The 14,979-nt window shown below is 38.1% G+C and overlaps 2 protein-coding genes across 5 annotated transcripts; one reads left to right on the top strand and one right to left on the bottom strand.

Moving 5' to 3' along the window:
• Positions 1-3,331: 3,331 nt before the first annotated feature.
• LOC119076334 lies at positions 3,332-5,315 on the top strand. 4 transcript variants are annotated; one of them, XM_037183019.1, is made up of 4 exons: positions 3,332-3,661; positions 3,851-3,957; positions 4,038-4,191; positions 4,254-5,315. In XM_037183019.1, exon 4 carries the CDS (start codon positions 4,270-4,272, stop codon positions 5,236-5,238), a length of 969 nt encoding a protein of 322 aa, XP_037038914.1. In that variant the 5' UTR covers positions 3,332-3,661; positions 3,851-3,957; positions 4,038-4,191; positions 4,254-4,269; the 3' UTR covers positions 5,239-5,315. The 4 variants fall into 4 exon arrangements, with proteins under 4 accessions (XP_037038914.1, XP_037038915.1, XP_037038911.1 ...); XM_037183020.1 differs by having other exon boundaries at positions 3,856-4,191; XM_037183016.1 differs by having other exon boundaries at positions 3,851-4,191.
• A 6,135-nt stretch (positions 5,316-11,450) lies between these two features.
• Positions 11,451-14,270, bottom strand: LOC119076333. The gene is made up of 4 exons (XM_037183015.1): positions 14,191-14,270; positions 12,347-13,918; positions 12,077-12,289; positions 11,451-12,017 (listed from the first exon to the last, which is right to left on the bottom strand). Exons 2-4 carry the CDS (start codon positions 13,908-13,910, stop codon positions 11,647-11,649), a joined length of 2,148 nt encoding a protein of 715 aa, XP_037038910.1. The 5' UTR covers positions 13,911-13,918; positions 14,191-14,270; the 3' UTR covers positions 11,451-11,646.
• Positions 14,271-14,979: the final 709 nt, after the last annotated feature.

Below are 14,979 nucleotides of genomic sequence, written 5' to 3'. Positions count from 1 at the left end.
TCGACGCATGTAGTATGTAAAATCCATTACAAAACTCTGGAAACGCGGATCAACAAATTCACACGAAAACTCTACTTTTCAACTTTTTATCCATTGTTATGTAAATAACTATAAAATCATTGAAGTGAACGAGTTTTACTTTACTGTGGATATAAGGTGGCCTTTTCCTCCCTAGGGAAAAGTCTTTACATGGCTCGTAAAGTATAGTATAGTATAGTATGACCAGTGATAAAAAGATGAAAAGTAGAGTTTTCGTGTGAATTTTGTTGATCCGAGGCGAAGCCGAGGTCAATAAACACACGAAAACGAGACTTTTCATTTTTATCCCGAGTTATGTAATGGATTTTACATGCTGAGGGCGTCGAAAGGAGTGCTTGAAACATGAAAAGTACGGTTTTCAATGCATGTAGCATGTAAATGTATATTTCATCACAGAAGCGAAAACGAGACAACAACATAGAACTGAAGTGTAATTTTTGATTTATTCTTCTAGTTAAGTAATTTTGACATCCGAACATCGCGCGTATGTGATAATAGTAGATTATTCACTTCTGTTCACATGTTTATTTAGGGAAGTTGGGAAGTTATTGCATGAGCCGAAGGCGAATGTTATAACCCCAAGTGTCTAAATAAACATTTGGACAGAGGTGAATACGTTATTTTATCTACCGAAGGCGAAATAATAGCACTTTTTCACTGCTATTATTTCACCTAGGTAGATAAAGCATTTTGATCTGGATACGAAATATCAAATTACTTCCCTGGTGTAGTTATGTGCTATATTTAAATCCGTTGAAATTACTTAGAATAAATCAAGTAGCATAGCAGATTCGATGACTATCGTAATGAGCCACTTATATGTGAAGATTTACAACTGATGAAATAATACAGCGTGGCAGTTACAGTGATATTCATATTGCAATTCACGCAATATCCTTCCTATTCTCTTCACAAATGTAGGAGTCTTTTTGCTGGATGTTCCCGCATCTTCGGCTCCTTCAGATAGTTTTACTTGTACAAGATATCAATTTGGTAGGCTGCACGTGTACATGAGACATGATACTATGATACTTACTTACTATGATAGGCTGTGCTATAATCCCGTTGTCAACTATTCTACCCAAAGCTTGATAGCCGGACAATAACGGTAACGGACAACGTATTTATTAATAATATCGTGTCTGTAAACCTGTTCCATTCCTTGCTGTTTAGTTTGAACATTTTAATTTTAATGGAACGGCTGCCGAAACCAATTACGTAGAAATTGGTAAATGTGTTTCCACGCAACAATTGAATGAATCGATATAAATTTGATTCATAAAAAATACACAATTGCGCTTCCATACAATAGTTAGACGATTTCACGTTACATCCCATCATCAATTCCGAAAATATACCCAGATATATTCTGTATAAATAAAACCGACAGACACATCACATAATAGAGAGCATATTCTATAAATTAACAGCATTAAATGATCTATTCTCAAATAGAACAAATGCTTCATATACGTGGATGTGGATGAAATGCTCGTAATGACGTTTGAATCGACAAATTACATCTACTGATTGTACCAACGTAGGTGGATAAATTGAGCAGAATAGAGCCATAATGGCAACACTAAGGGATGGAATAACCGTGCGAAATATATATAAATTATGGCATGAAGGTTGAATGTAGTAAACGTATATAGTATATCTATATAGTATGCAATACACAGTATATATACATAGCTGATATGGTTTTTGATGGTAGATTGTGTTTATATGCGAAAAAGTGAAGAATGTGGTGATGGAGTTTTTGGTTTGAATACAATTTTAATTTTTAAACGAATGCAATTTTCTATGGAAAAAGATAAGAGAAACTTTTAATTAAATTACATTACCTGGGTTGTGTGTGGAGTTGTGAGTTTCATATTTTTGTGTAAATGAATTATTTACGTTATTAATTTTGTGTTTAGAAGAAAATTTTACGACGACTAGAGTAATATAACGCAATTAATTATAGATTTTCTCTAGTTATATTTTTCTCTCCTTTTGTTGATGAATTCGTTCAACTTTTCCATAACAGATGGCTACAGCACATAACCCTTTAGTCGGATGATGCAGTTTAACGAACAACATTACATAATAAATACTGGAAGTCATTTCATCGTGTTATTGTTGCGTTCATCATTACAAAAGTTCAAGTTACGACATCTTTGCTGTCTTGTTGTACAGCCACTATTATAACCTGACGTCGAAATAACTCGTACTTAGATTTTATCAAAATTGAGTTATGAGAAGATACTTGTTGACGATTCAATTCGTAGTGTGCAAAAGCCCTAAGATTGATTAATTATCTCGAGGTCGAACAAAATTATATTAATTTTAGCTGATTACCAATTAAGAATTAATTACAAAATCGTCACGGCAAACTTATCACGATTTTACCACTAAATCTACTACTTATTATGTTCAAAGTATCGCCTTGTGTTTGATGTAATATCTTTTACGTGTTACGACATGTTTCATTTTCATTTACATTGCCTAATCACGTAAAGCATTGTACTTACAAGGTTCCAAGTTTTGTATTTGACAAGTGGGGTGTTACAGCCCGACCCGAAGGGAAGTAATATACTATTATCACATACGCGCATAGAAGAATAATTCAAAAATTACACTTCAGTTCTATGTTGTTGTCTCGTTTTCGCTTATGTGATAATATATATTACTTCATTTGTATTTAGTACACTAAATGTTACTATATAAGAGAACATCGAGCTAATGGATTTTTTTTATCATTGTTGGTGATAGCAGATGACTATCCTCTTATTAACATTAAGGGATTTTCCAAAACTTCAAAGTTCAAAAGCTCTATAATCTTAAAGTCGAAATCACATAGCTCTAGCAATTATTCGTAATTTATTTTGTCACTCAGTTTATAACAGAACCATAAATATCTCGTTGGGTTATAGATCGATCTGTCTTATTCTTGGAAGCAAATTGGCAATGTATAATGTTCAGAACTTTATATTTCATTCTAATGAATGTTAAAGGAGATCATTCAAGACATTTATAATTCATTAATATTTCAACCTCACGTCAAATTATACTGCTCGTATGTCCATCGTCCATCAGCATTATTATTATCCTGTAATTCAATTGCATGTCGGCGTCGTCATGAAGTCGTCAATTCGGTTACATAGAGTAATTTATGTAACATCCAGTTTACAGTGGTGCATACGTGTGTACTGACTACTGTATGCATGCATATACATACATACGGAATCAAACGTCAAGTGTACAATGTTATGGGTGAGGCATAGCCATTGCTCGACAATAACCTTAAGTGAGTTGTCGTAGAAATCGTGCGCGGACGTGCTTTGGATCAGCTCTTGAAAATCAGTCTTTTTTCCGGTGATTGTAACACTGAAGCGCTTGGAATTCCTAACCAAAATATTTTGTAGGGTTCTTACTGTAAGGCACAGGAGTTGTAACTCAGTTGCATCAGTAAGTATTACAGAATATTAAATCAAAGTGTATTGCAATTTTGTTTTCGGCCGCCATACTGGAAACACGCAAAATGTACCGATCGGCCAAGTATGCATTCCCAACAATCACATAAAGATATACAAACGAGTCTTAGAATACATAAACAAGGCTACGCGCACATATGAAGGTAAGACTAGTTGCACTCTAAAAAGACTCTCTTCGAGAAACAAAAACATTAATGTAAGGCTCTCAACGAGCTCAATCGATATAACATTGCTCTGCTCGAGCAATTCATCAATGCTCTCGTCGAGCATTATCGAAATAAAATTTTTACTCTGCTCGAGTAAATCAAACAATCCATTCCTTACATGTAAAGGACAGACACCGGTAAACAAATTGTGGCGCCCAATCAAAAGTACGGGAAGTGAGCAGTATAAATCAACTCTCTGCATAGTCATCGCACCGAGCAACGTATACACAAATGTATGTAATGGTATTATACTGCGTCCTCCGATATTCATACGATCGCACACTAATAAACGACCAAACTCGCTTATCGACAGATTGCCTCTTTCTCACTTTTATCGAAACAATCAATTAACGAACATCGTGGTCACAGAACAAAGTGCAGTAAATCCGGAAACTTCTCGAATATTACACAAATTCAATTTTTTATCCAGTTATACAGTGCTACTAACCCGGTCAACATCGCGAAAGGTAAAGGCGAGCGTTAAAGCCAAATTATTATTGGAAATTTCTAATTACTGCTACCTCTACAGAACGTTTTTCTTGGTTATGTCAACCCAAGTCTTCGATAATCAAAGCGAATCCGAAATCGACGATTACGAGGTCGACGAAGACGAGGTGTTAAAATCGGACCCTGAAGACAACAATAATTCAGATCTTAACAACACGGTCACTAATTTCGGGAAACTGGTGGTAGAGAAGTACATCGAAGTGAATAACGATCGCAACGCAAGCCTCAGTTCCACTACAGTATTTACGTCGACTGGCATTGAAAAGCCGAACAATAAGCAGATTGTAACGAATAAGGAGCCCGACGGTAGTATAATCACCACTCCTGAACTAGTGTTGAATCAATCCAGTAAAACCGACTGCAAAAGAGGAAGAAGCGCGAACAATACACCATCCGATTCGCCAAATCCAGCCAAAAAACATTGTCCGATTATCAACATGCTTCCATCCATGGCTGATGCCCTCAAAGCTGATGGAGGTGGACACATGGTGGACATCGTATCGCTCAAAGATGGTCATCCGCTAACTAAAGATCAAACCGACCTCATCAAGGAAAGATTGACCACCGAGCTTTTTACTAGAGATAACATCTCAAATATCAAAATCGAACCACCGTACTTCGATGGTACTAAATTGCGCGTTATTTGCGCGAACGTTGACTCGAAAGAATGGCTGCTAGACACAGTTGGCAAGCTCGAGAAAAAAATCGAGGGTATCGAAATCGGTACCAAAGAATTAGGCGTTCCGCCGAAGATGATTACTGTCACTATCACAATGCCAGTCAAAACATACGAACCTCCGGTCCTATTCAGTATCATAACAGCTCAGAATTCTGTCGACACAACTTATTGGCGCTACATGTCGCGCACGAAAGCAACGAACGGCAGACAAACCTGGTTTATTAGTGTAGATGAAACGTCACTAAAGCAACTCAAAGAGTTGGGCTACCGCCCGTATGTCGGGCTGGATCGCATCAAATTCAGTGTGCAGAATGGAAATCAGAAATGAATTGCAGACATTCGTTATCGAATTATTGTTAGCCTTCATAAGTAAATCATTATTACCCGGCAATAAATGGCAGCATACTTATTATCGAGCTTATTATGAGTCTTTCATTATTGAAGTAAAATTTAAGAAAATAAAGGCATCAAGAATAAGAATTTTCGGCCTGCTGGTAAAGACAACGAGGACAAACACTGACTCAGAATTCCGTCTCAAAGGTAAAGTTGTTCTTCTGAATAAACCATCATAACAACCCTTTACAAACCTACCATGCCGCAACGAAATAAAAAATTAGAATTTTACCAAATTAACTTACACAAGTCCGCCACACCCACCGCCGACTTAAATAGGATCCTCAACAAGAAAGTATCATTCATTGCCCTTCTGCAAGAACCTTCCTTTAGATCAGGAAAAATCCAGGGACTTAATAGGAGAAGAGGCAATGTCGTCCATGCAGTAGGTAAAGGCTCCCCTAGAGCTTGTATTTACATCTCAAAAGACTGGACAATACAACCGCTGTACCATCTGTGTACCAGAGATTTAAGTGTAGCTCGTCTAAGAGCTAAAAAATTTGGCAATGACATTGAATTACTGATTAGCTCTGCATACTTTCCATATGATTCCATAGAAAAGCCACCTACAGAAGAATATATGAACTTGATCAACTACTGCAAATCGAATGCAATTCCCCTAATAAGTAGTATCGATGCTAATGCTCATCATCATGCCTGGGGAAGCAAGGACATTAATGAAAGAGGCAAAAGTCTCCTGGAATTCATTCTTTCCTCAGACTTAATGATCAATAATGTAGGATGTAAACCAACATTCGTAATTAAAAACAGATCAGAAGTTCTAGACGTGACATTATCGTCGCCCGACCTGTTCTCGTATATCACGGGATGGAAAGTCACTGACGAAATTCTAACTTCGGACCACAAATGCATCCGGTTTGACCTAGATCTTGATACGCAGCCACCACTTCTCTTCAGAAATCCAGCGGCGACCAACTGGAATACTTTTACTCAAACTCTGCAGAGTAAACTTAGCCCGGAACCTACCAATCTAGTTTTACTTAGTACTGACGATGTAGAAAGAGAAGTGGAAAAAGTTCACGTTGAAATCGTTGATTCATATGAAAATGCATGTCCTCTTCACAAACACAAAGCAGGTCATTCACTACCTTATTATACATCAGAAGACAAAGCATTGAGGTCAAAACTTCGTCGCGCCTTTAACGCAGCAAAATCGCCTTTTAGCAAGGTCACCTGGGACGATTTCTATAAGATTCAACGAGAATACAAAATGGCCCTGAAAAAGAAAGAACGAGTTGGCTGGAAAGTACAATGTACGGCTATTGATAACCTTAGAGACTCGGCCAAAATGTTCAAAATTCTATCAAAGGACCCAGTCCAATTAGTAGGATCTCTACAACTCCAATCAGGTAATTATACTGATACTCTAGACGAAACGTACAGGCATCTTGTAGCCTCGCACTTCCCAGGCAGCAGAATCATCGAAGGTGAAGAACCTCTGCCGGACGTTCCTCTAGGAACAGCCATTCCTAATGATAAACTAATTCAAGAAACAATTACAAATGACAGGTTAACTTGGGCAGTAAACACATTTGCACCGTTCAAGTCACCAGGCGAAGATGGAATTTTTCCTGCTCTAATACAAAAGTCCATTCATCTTTTCGTTAACAGATTACGACAAATCTATTCCGCTTGTCTCCACCTAAAATATGTTCCCAAGAGGTGGAGGGGAACCAGAGTAGCATTCACACCTAAGCCAGGTAACATTGATTACTCCAAAGCGAATAACTTCAGGCCTATTAGTCTGACATCATTCTTCTTGAAAATTTTGGAAAAACTCATTGATCGTTATATTAGGGACGGACCACTAAGTATAAAAAAATTACAACCGCAACAACATGCCTATCAGCTGGGCAAGTCTTGTGAAAACGCACTGCATAATCTACTTACTACTGTAGAAGCTGCGCTACTTACAAATGAATACGCACTGGGATGTTTTATCGATATAGCTGGCGCTTTTAACTATATCACGTACCTCGCGATCGTGAACGCTTGTCGTAAATTCGGTATTGATCCAGGTATCATAGATTGGATCTTTTTTATGCTAAAAAGCAGAATTGTCTTTGTTCGCTACGGTGAGACAAAGCTAACGATTGTAGTCACCAAGGGCAGTCCACAAGGTGGAGTACTCCCCCCTCTCTTATGGTGCATGGTAATTGACGGTCTAATTGAATCACTTAATAGCCGTGGATATCAAACAGAAGGTTTTTCCGATGACTTAGCCACGATCCTAAGAGGCAAGTTCGTACCTACTCTTTGTGATATCCTTCAAGGAGTTCTGAACGAGGTGTCGAAGTGGTGCTTGGAAAATGAACTCGAGGTTAATCCTGGTAAGACTAAAATGATTCTCTTCCGGAAAAGTATAAGAAAAATAGAAGCTATCAGAGTACCAACCATTAACGGTATACCGATCTCATTGGTGGACGAAGTGAAATACCTAGGGGTCATTCTGGACTGCTCATTAAGCTGGATACCCAATATTGATTATCGCATTCACAAGGCTACCATAGCACTTTGGCAATGTAGGAAAGCATATGGCAAATCGTGGGGCCTTTCTCCTAAAGTACTCTATTGGATCTACACTTCGGTTGTTAGACCTATTCTACTCTACGGTTCCTTTCTATGGAACCACAAGTGTTGCCTTAAAAATGTCATAGATAAGCTCAATAAATTTCAACGATTGGCATGCAAAGCTATAACTGGAGCATGGCACTCTGCTCCCACTGCAGCTTTAGAAGTAATTCTCGAACTTACTCCTCTGCACATTCTGATAGAAACAGAGGCACTTTCAGTGCTTAGTAGACTCAAAAGGGACTCTAATATCAAACTTAAAGACGCTGGACATTCAGCAATTTGGTACAGGTCCAAGCAATTTCTTCCAGTCATCCATTTGAAGACGGACTACGTTAACCCAATGTTCAAATTCGAACGCAAATTCACACTAAATATACCTGAAAGATCCCACTGGAAGGATAGCCTACTGCCACTGACAAATGGCATACAATTTTACACAGATGGCTCTTTGATAAATGATCAAGCGGGAGCAGGTGTCTTCTGCGAAGCGCCGAGAGTGGAATTGTCCATTCCGCTAGGTAAATATAGCTCCATTTATTTAGCTGAAATCGCGGGTATACTCAAATGTTGTCATGAAGTCTTAAAGCTTAGAACAGTAAATGAAGTGATTTCAATCTACACAGACAGTCAGGCAGCCATCAAAGCATTTAAATCAGTCAAAATAAGTTCGGCTCTGACCCTGAAGTGCTGGCAATCACTAGATGACATCTCGGTTGATAACCAAGTTAACATCACTTGGGTGCCAGGACACTCGGGCATTATAGGTAACGAAAAAGCAGATGAACTGGCCAAACAAGGGGCACAAACTGCTATCGAACTTATCCCTGAACCATTAATAGGAATTCCGCCATCAATTATTAAGCGCGAAATAAACAGATACAAATACATGAAATCTACTAAGTACTGGCATGAACAAGAAGGATGCAAACAATCGAAGAATAATGTTACACTGCGTAAGAACCACTCTAAGTTTCTTCTTAACCTTAGCAGAACTAGGCTGAAAGTTTATGTAGGAGTCATGACGGGTCACTTTGATTTTAACAAGCATCTTACGAATATAGGAAAACGACTGGACTCAGGATGTGATCTATGTGGAGCACACATTGATTCAGCCGACCACTACCTATGCCAATGCCCAGCATTTATCCAGTCCAGGTACAAATGTCTTGGCAATTTTACACTTAGAATCGGTACTATTAAATCACTACACCCCAAGGATGTCCTAAGCTACATATGTAGTTCGGGAAGATTCCGGGAAAAGTACGGAGTGTAGTATTCTGGCATAATGACGATACATGGGTGGCACAATGGGTCCACAAGAGGCCTACGTGCATATCTGTTTAAGCAATTGAACAGATGCCCTGTTTAATAAATAAATAAATAAATAAGTACATCGCCTAGACTATTCATGAAATAATAAAACTCTGTCTTTATGGCGTGTACAATTCGTATTTCTATGTATTAAAAGCAGTTCAGAGTATATGACATGTTCATAAGAACACTGGGCCCGGTGAACAAATACAATTTATTTCACTTCCACATATAAATGACAGGGAAAATTGTCTATCAATTATTTAGGAGATACAAAATATAAAAAAAGAACATGGAAATAGAACTATATTGACATACGACACGAATGATGACGATAGTCGGTTTAGCATTAATTTAAATACATTTTCATAAATTGTATGTAGAGTAGAGAGTCTTGGTTCGACAGGATCTATACGGGTAGAACATTTAGTCACGTGCTTATGTGATAAAGCAATTTCGTTATTGTTACAGTGAACATGCTCGATAAATTTATCTTTCTGTTTTCTCTGTTCGCATAGCAAACGTTTCTTATCCAGGCCGATGATGACATGAAGCAACGTTAAAATTAGGTCATTCATTCGGTCTGGATAGACAAGCTATACAATCACCAAGAAGTTAGAATTACGTAGACCCAATCATGAGGTAGTCATTCAGGTAGTTCAATCGGTAGAGCATAGGACTCATACCCAAGAGGTCCCTGGTACGACTCCCGGTGCAACAATGTTTGCCTGGTTTTATTCTAATCACTTGGTGATTAACCACTAGCTATTAGTTATCTAATGGCTGTAGGACCGTAACAAAGTCGCAAATTTCAAGAAATCCAATATTCCATTTCTTCGCAACAATCACGCCATATTGACATAATGTCAATGACACAGTTCACAATATACTGTAGGATAAGCGCCATCTATGAACGACTAGTCATTAGTGATGGTTGTGGTCTTCGCACGCCACTCGTGGCTTAGAGAATTCACAATGTATGGGACGTTTACACGGTCGATTTGTGAACTATCTGAGTCGGGAGAGATATGATGAAAAAATGACTATTCATATGATCAAGTGACTTGTGCAATAGCACAACAGGCCCACTAGAGGCTTAGGAGCTGGGCTAACCCCCTTATCATACAATCCAATCCAATCCAATCATGAAACACAGATGCTAACACTTCACACGGTGTCACAATATCACTTCCTGGAAGCCTGTGTTTCAATATACAAAGAATTTGGGACAGTCGCGTTTCATCCTCCCCACTGGTGCAATCGGACTTTATTTTACTTGTTGCAATTAGGCATCAACGACAAAAATAAGCAATCAACCTATTATATAATAATGATGAAGATCAGAGATGAAGTAAAAGATTTGAATCAATTTGTTGAAAGTCCATCAAAGTGACAATAAATCCTAAGTTCGAACAAAACATAGACGCTGCATAGATAGTGATACAATTTTTGATTTCTCATCACTTCTAAACTCGCAAAGCTTAAAGCTAAACTTGTAACGAATTCCATATTTCTAGAAATGTTTTTAAATGGTCTTCACCATTCTCTACACATAACTCTTTATAAAAATAAATGGTAACTCTTTCACAAAATTCTAAATTTTATCTGTAGAATCCGAATGAATAAATTCATTTTTCACAATAGCTTCGATATCACGGAAGTATAGGAAATTTTAGTTTGAGTGATCATGAACGATTAGGAGAAGTTATGACCACGAATTTTAATTTACTAAACGTTAAATAGCCCCTTCGATGGTGACTTACCTTTCTAGTTAGTTCATTAGTGACATTTACATTACCTTAAATCATAGACCAATCATTTTTGTTTCGATCCTTTTTGGAGCTGTGTAATAGGTAAATGAATAACGTTTCCGACCCAAATAGTGAACAGATAGCCGATGCTAAGAAGTGTTTTTGTCAGAATAATGTTGCTGAAGTGCTGATTCCTCTTTTAGTAGTTTTTTAACATTTCGAATGAATCCACAAGCTAGGTAAAATGAAAAATTCAAGCAAAATCAGAGCTTGAAGTTAACAATATAAGAAATTGTCAAGAAAGTACACGTGATGGTATTAGTGGACATATCATTTATGTGTGTTCCAATAATGATGAACGTATGCTCCAAATTGTGAACATGCAGAATTGCGGACAAAACCAATTTTATGGTAGCTTTACGGTTAGAATTCATCGATTTTAGAAATGTTGTCCACATGTACAAGATTATTAGTAGTTGATCTGTTCATTCAAGCGAGACAGAAGTACACTGCAGGGACATTTCAGCTTTTAATTGGTCGTCATAGAAGAGAACAATAACATGAGATGCACAGACAGGTTTTGATTCCAACGTTTATTTCTCAGTTCATTTAATTTTTACCAGTTGGACAAGTCGTGCGTGTTATCAGTTTGTACATATCACAAAAGTTTTCGAGCGACTGGAAAGTCAATTTTCAATCTTAGCTCTACGCCCGCGATTTTGTGTTTTGCTCCGGGCAATCTTCGTCAGTTTTTTAGCCTCAGCCGCCTTCTTCGCTAGAGCAGCCTTTTGCTCTTTTAATTTATTTTTTTCGGCGGCCATTTTCGCTGTTTCCAATTTCTTCTTTTCCCTGGCAACCTTACGCGCATCTTTAGCTGCCTGTTGTTGCTGCTTCTCTTGCATTTTAAACCGTTCGTGTTCACGCCAGTCGTCGCTTGTCATAACAGATGAAATTCGTGGACCACTTTCCTTCTTCGCTTTTTTTGGAACCTGTGCCGGCCAGAAGAACGCTTCCTTGAAAGCGTCCGAATTGAAATTCTCATGTGGTTCTTCGGCATCTGCAAAATGTGAGTGTCGGTGATGTTTTTGTTTTGAACAATTCAGTCAAACAACTCACCACAACTTTTCTGGATACAGTCCGTTGTCTCGTCAGTAACACTCGATTCTCCATCTTGTATTTCAGGACAACCTTCACCGTTCAAAGCAATTTCAGGACTGGGGTCTTCGATTGTAACAGGGATCATCGTTTGACATTTTGATGCCGGCGAGGCGACGTTTACAATATTGTTTTGTACCAAAGCTGTATCCAACTCGACAATGGAATCCATCTCTAAAATAAAAAATGAAAATTCGAATGGTGGCAACAGTTGAGGTCGTTTTGTATTACCTTCCGTTGACCACGTACTATCGTCGACGATGAAACAAATGTCATTGTCTTGAGTGAATTCCACAATCGATTCATCGATTTTGACGACATCTACAATCATTGCGCCTGAGTTTTCTGACGAGATCGACTTAGCGGCTGCCGCGTACATCTGCTTCCAAATTGTGAACAGCACAGAATATTCCTTTGCACCAGTCCAAACATCGCCTGACAACCGGAATGAGTTTAAAAGGCTGCTGCCCATGACTTGTTCGAAATGTTGCAACGAAGCAACAGCAGCGTTCTCATCCGGCAATGAATTTACGATCTCCGAGGTGTGTTCGTTTTGTGGGTTCCACAGTTGTTCCTGTTGTGATGCAGATTCTGTGAGAGTCGGTAGCACTCTTGAAAGGTCGATGTTCTCGATATTGAATGGGTAAATTCCACTTTTTCGAAAAGCGTTCTTTAAATGCTCGCCATACTTTATACCATTAATCGCTTTCTCAAGAATGGGCGCGACGTCTTTTTTTTCGATCTTTGCGTACTGATTTTGAAGACGCCAGTCCTTTGCTTGATTGGTCCATGAAACATTGAGCGGCTTGAAAACCCCCACGTCCATTGGCTGTGTCAGGTGCGTTGAGTTCGGATACAATGCAATTAACTCGATCTGATGTTCGGCACAAAAATCGCTCAACGTTAAAGATACGTGCGACTTGTGCCCATCAATGAAAACGATCACTGGCAACTGAATTCTTTCCTCCAACAACCATTTGTAAAATATGTTGACCATATAGTCGTGAAATGTTTGCTGAGTCTGCCAGCCATTATCCGATATACCAACACTCCACTTAGCAGGATTGCTAGCCAAAATTGCAGCAGGCATTCGCTTATAAGAATGTACCATCATCGGCGGTGTCATTTTTCCAGATGCACTTCCGCCTAACAATGCTGTAACGCATTCCTTCTCATCGTTTTTGGATCGATTATATACTGCTTTGTCACCTCGTTGAACCAGGACCACCTCTTTGCCGGGAGTCAAAATAAACCCCTTCTCATCCATATTGAACACACGCGACGGATCATTCAAAGCGTCCATTAGGTCATGTTCTTCGCAGTACTTCATAACTTCGGCATGCCATTCTCTGATTTTGTCTGCACTCACTGCAGCACGACGCAACGTAAGGTTCTGAGAAATTTTCTCAGATATTTTCGGATGTCGTTGACGGAACGAGTTGTACCATTTTCGGCCCGGTAGGTTATTCTTAAAGACGGTTTTTCTTTTGTTGATATTGAGATACAACTGAATGGATCGTTTTAGCTGCCGCTTAGTTACAGGGAATCCCCGCACAGCCAATCCGAAAACCCACTTTTCGATGGTTCGTTCCTCTTCCGGTAGCAACACTGTGGTGGGTCCAGGTTTTTTTCCTATCAACGTCTTGCCAGTGATCTTATTGAACAAAGTTGATCTCGGTACAGAGAACTTCTTCGCCGCTGCAAATTGACTGAGACCATTTTTTACCGCTTGTATCGCGGAGAAAAGTTGCTGTTCTGAGTACTTCTTATTCGACTGTGGTTTAGTGCGACCCATATTGAAAACTGAAAATGAAATTCGCGATAACATCAATATCAGCGCTTGCGAAAAGCTAAGCTGCAATAGGTTCGGATGAGCGTTCAAAATTAGGAACGTTCATAAAATCTGGATTTCGCTTTACTTTTTACTTAATTTTTTGCAATCATTACATATTCAATACAGAAATTAGCACGTTAAAGGAATCACAACACAATTTAATCTGTGATCTGATAAACATTTTTCACTTTAGGCTTAACCGAACCACATAAAACATTAAATTTGATAATCGTTTGCTTACCGAATAAATTTGGCTTGGAAGAGTTTCAGGCGACTGTAGAATAACGTTATAATTATTTTGGAATTTGTAAGATATCGAATCTTCAAACGACTTATGAAAAATGACTATGCTGGTCATGGCAATCTAGATCAAACGTTAAATCGAATTTAGCATTTTATATACTCGTAAAATATCGTTCACTTTAAAATTGTGGCGATGCGTTCATTTATTAGGAATAGTTCAATTATTGGGTCGGATACGTTACATTGTGCCTGAACATGCTATACTCACATTGGACAAATTCAAATATAATAATTTCAGTTTTTTGTCTTCGTTATAATATGGTGTGTTCATAATATTACATAATAATATATACGCTCATATATAATATATTGTGTCATATAGAATTCCGGCAATGTATAAATACAAACGTTATATTTTTGATAATGTTTTATTGACATGATGAAAGAAACTTCCCTTCAAGAGGGGAGCCAATTTAATTGGGCGCAATTGAGCATAATGAAATCGTTTACAAATTATGTGATTTTGTTTGTTGTTGTTAAATGAAATTACGAGTTGATTGATTTTCCATATAATACACGGATAATGGATTAAATTTTTGGATTTCGGGGATATTAATACAGTCTTAATTAATGTTGAATGGGAAACCGTTATTCGGATAAATACAATAGATCCATTGAAGTGTATGAATGACAGAATGAATGCGCTATTCCCGGAATGTATATACAAGATATATATATTTATTTAATAATAGGATAGAAACAGAGAACGAGAGAAAAAAAAATTAAA

Source organism: Bradysia coprophila, unplaced genomic scaffold (genome assembly GCF_014529535.1).
Source record: "Bradysia coprophila strain Holo2 unplaced genomic scaffold, BU_Bcop_v1 contig_232, whole genome shotgun sequence".
NCBI lineage: Eukaryota > Metazoa > Arthropoda > Insecta > Diptera > Sciaridae > Bradysia > Bradysia coprophila.
Note: the sequence above shows the minus strand (reverse complement) of the source record. Positions and strands in the feature narration are given on the sequence as shown.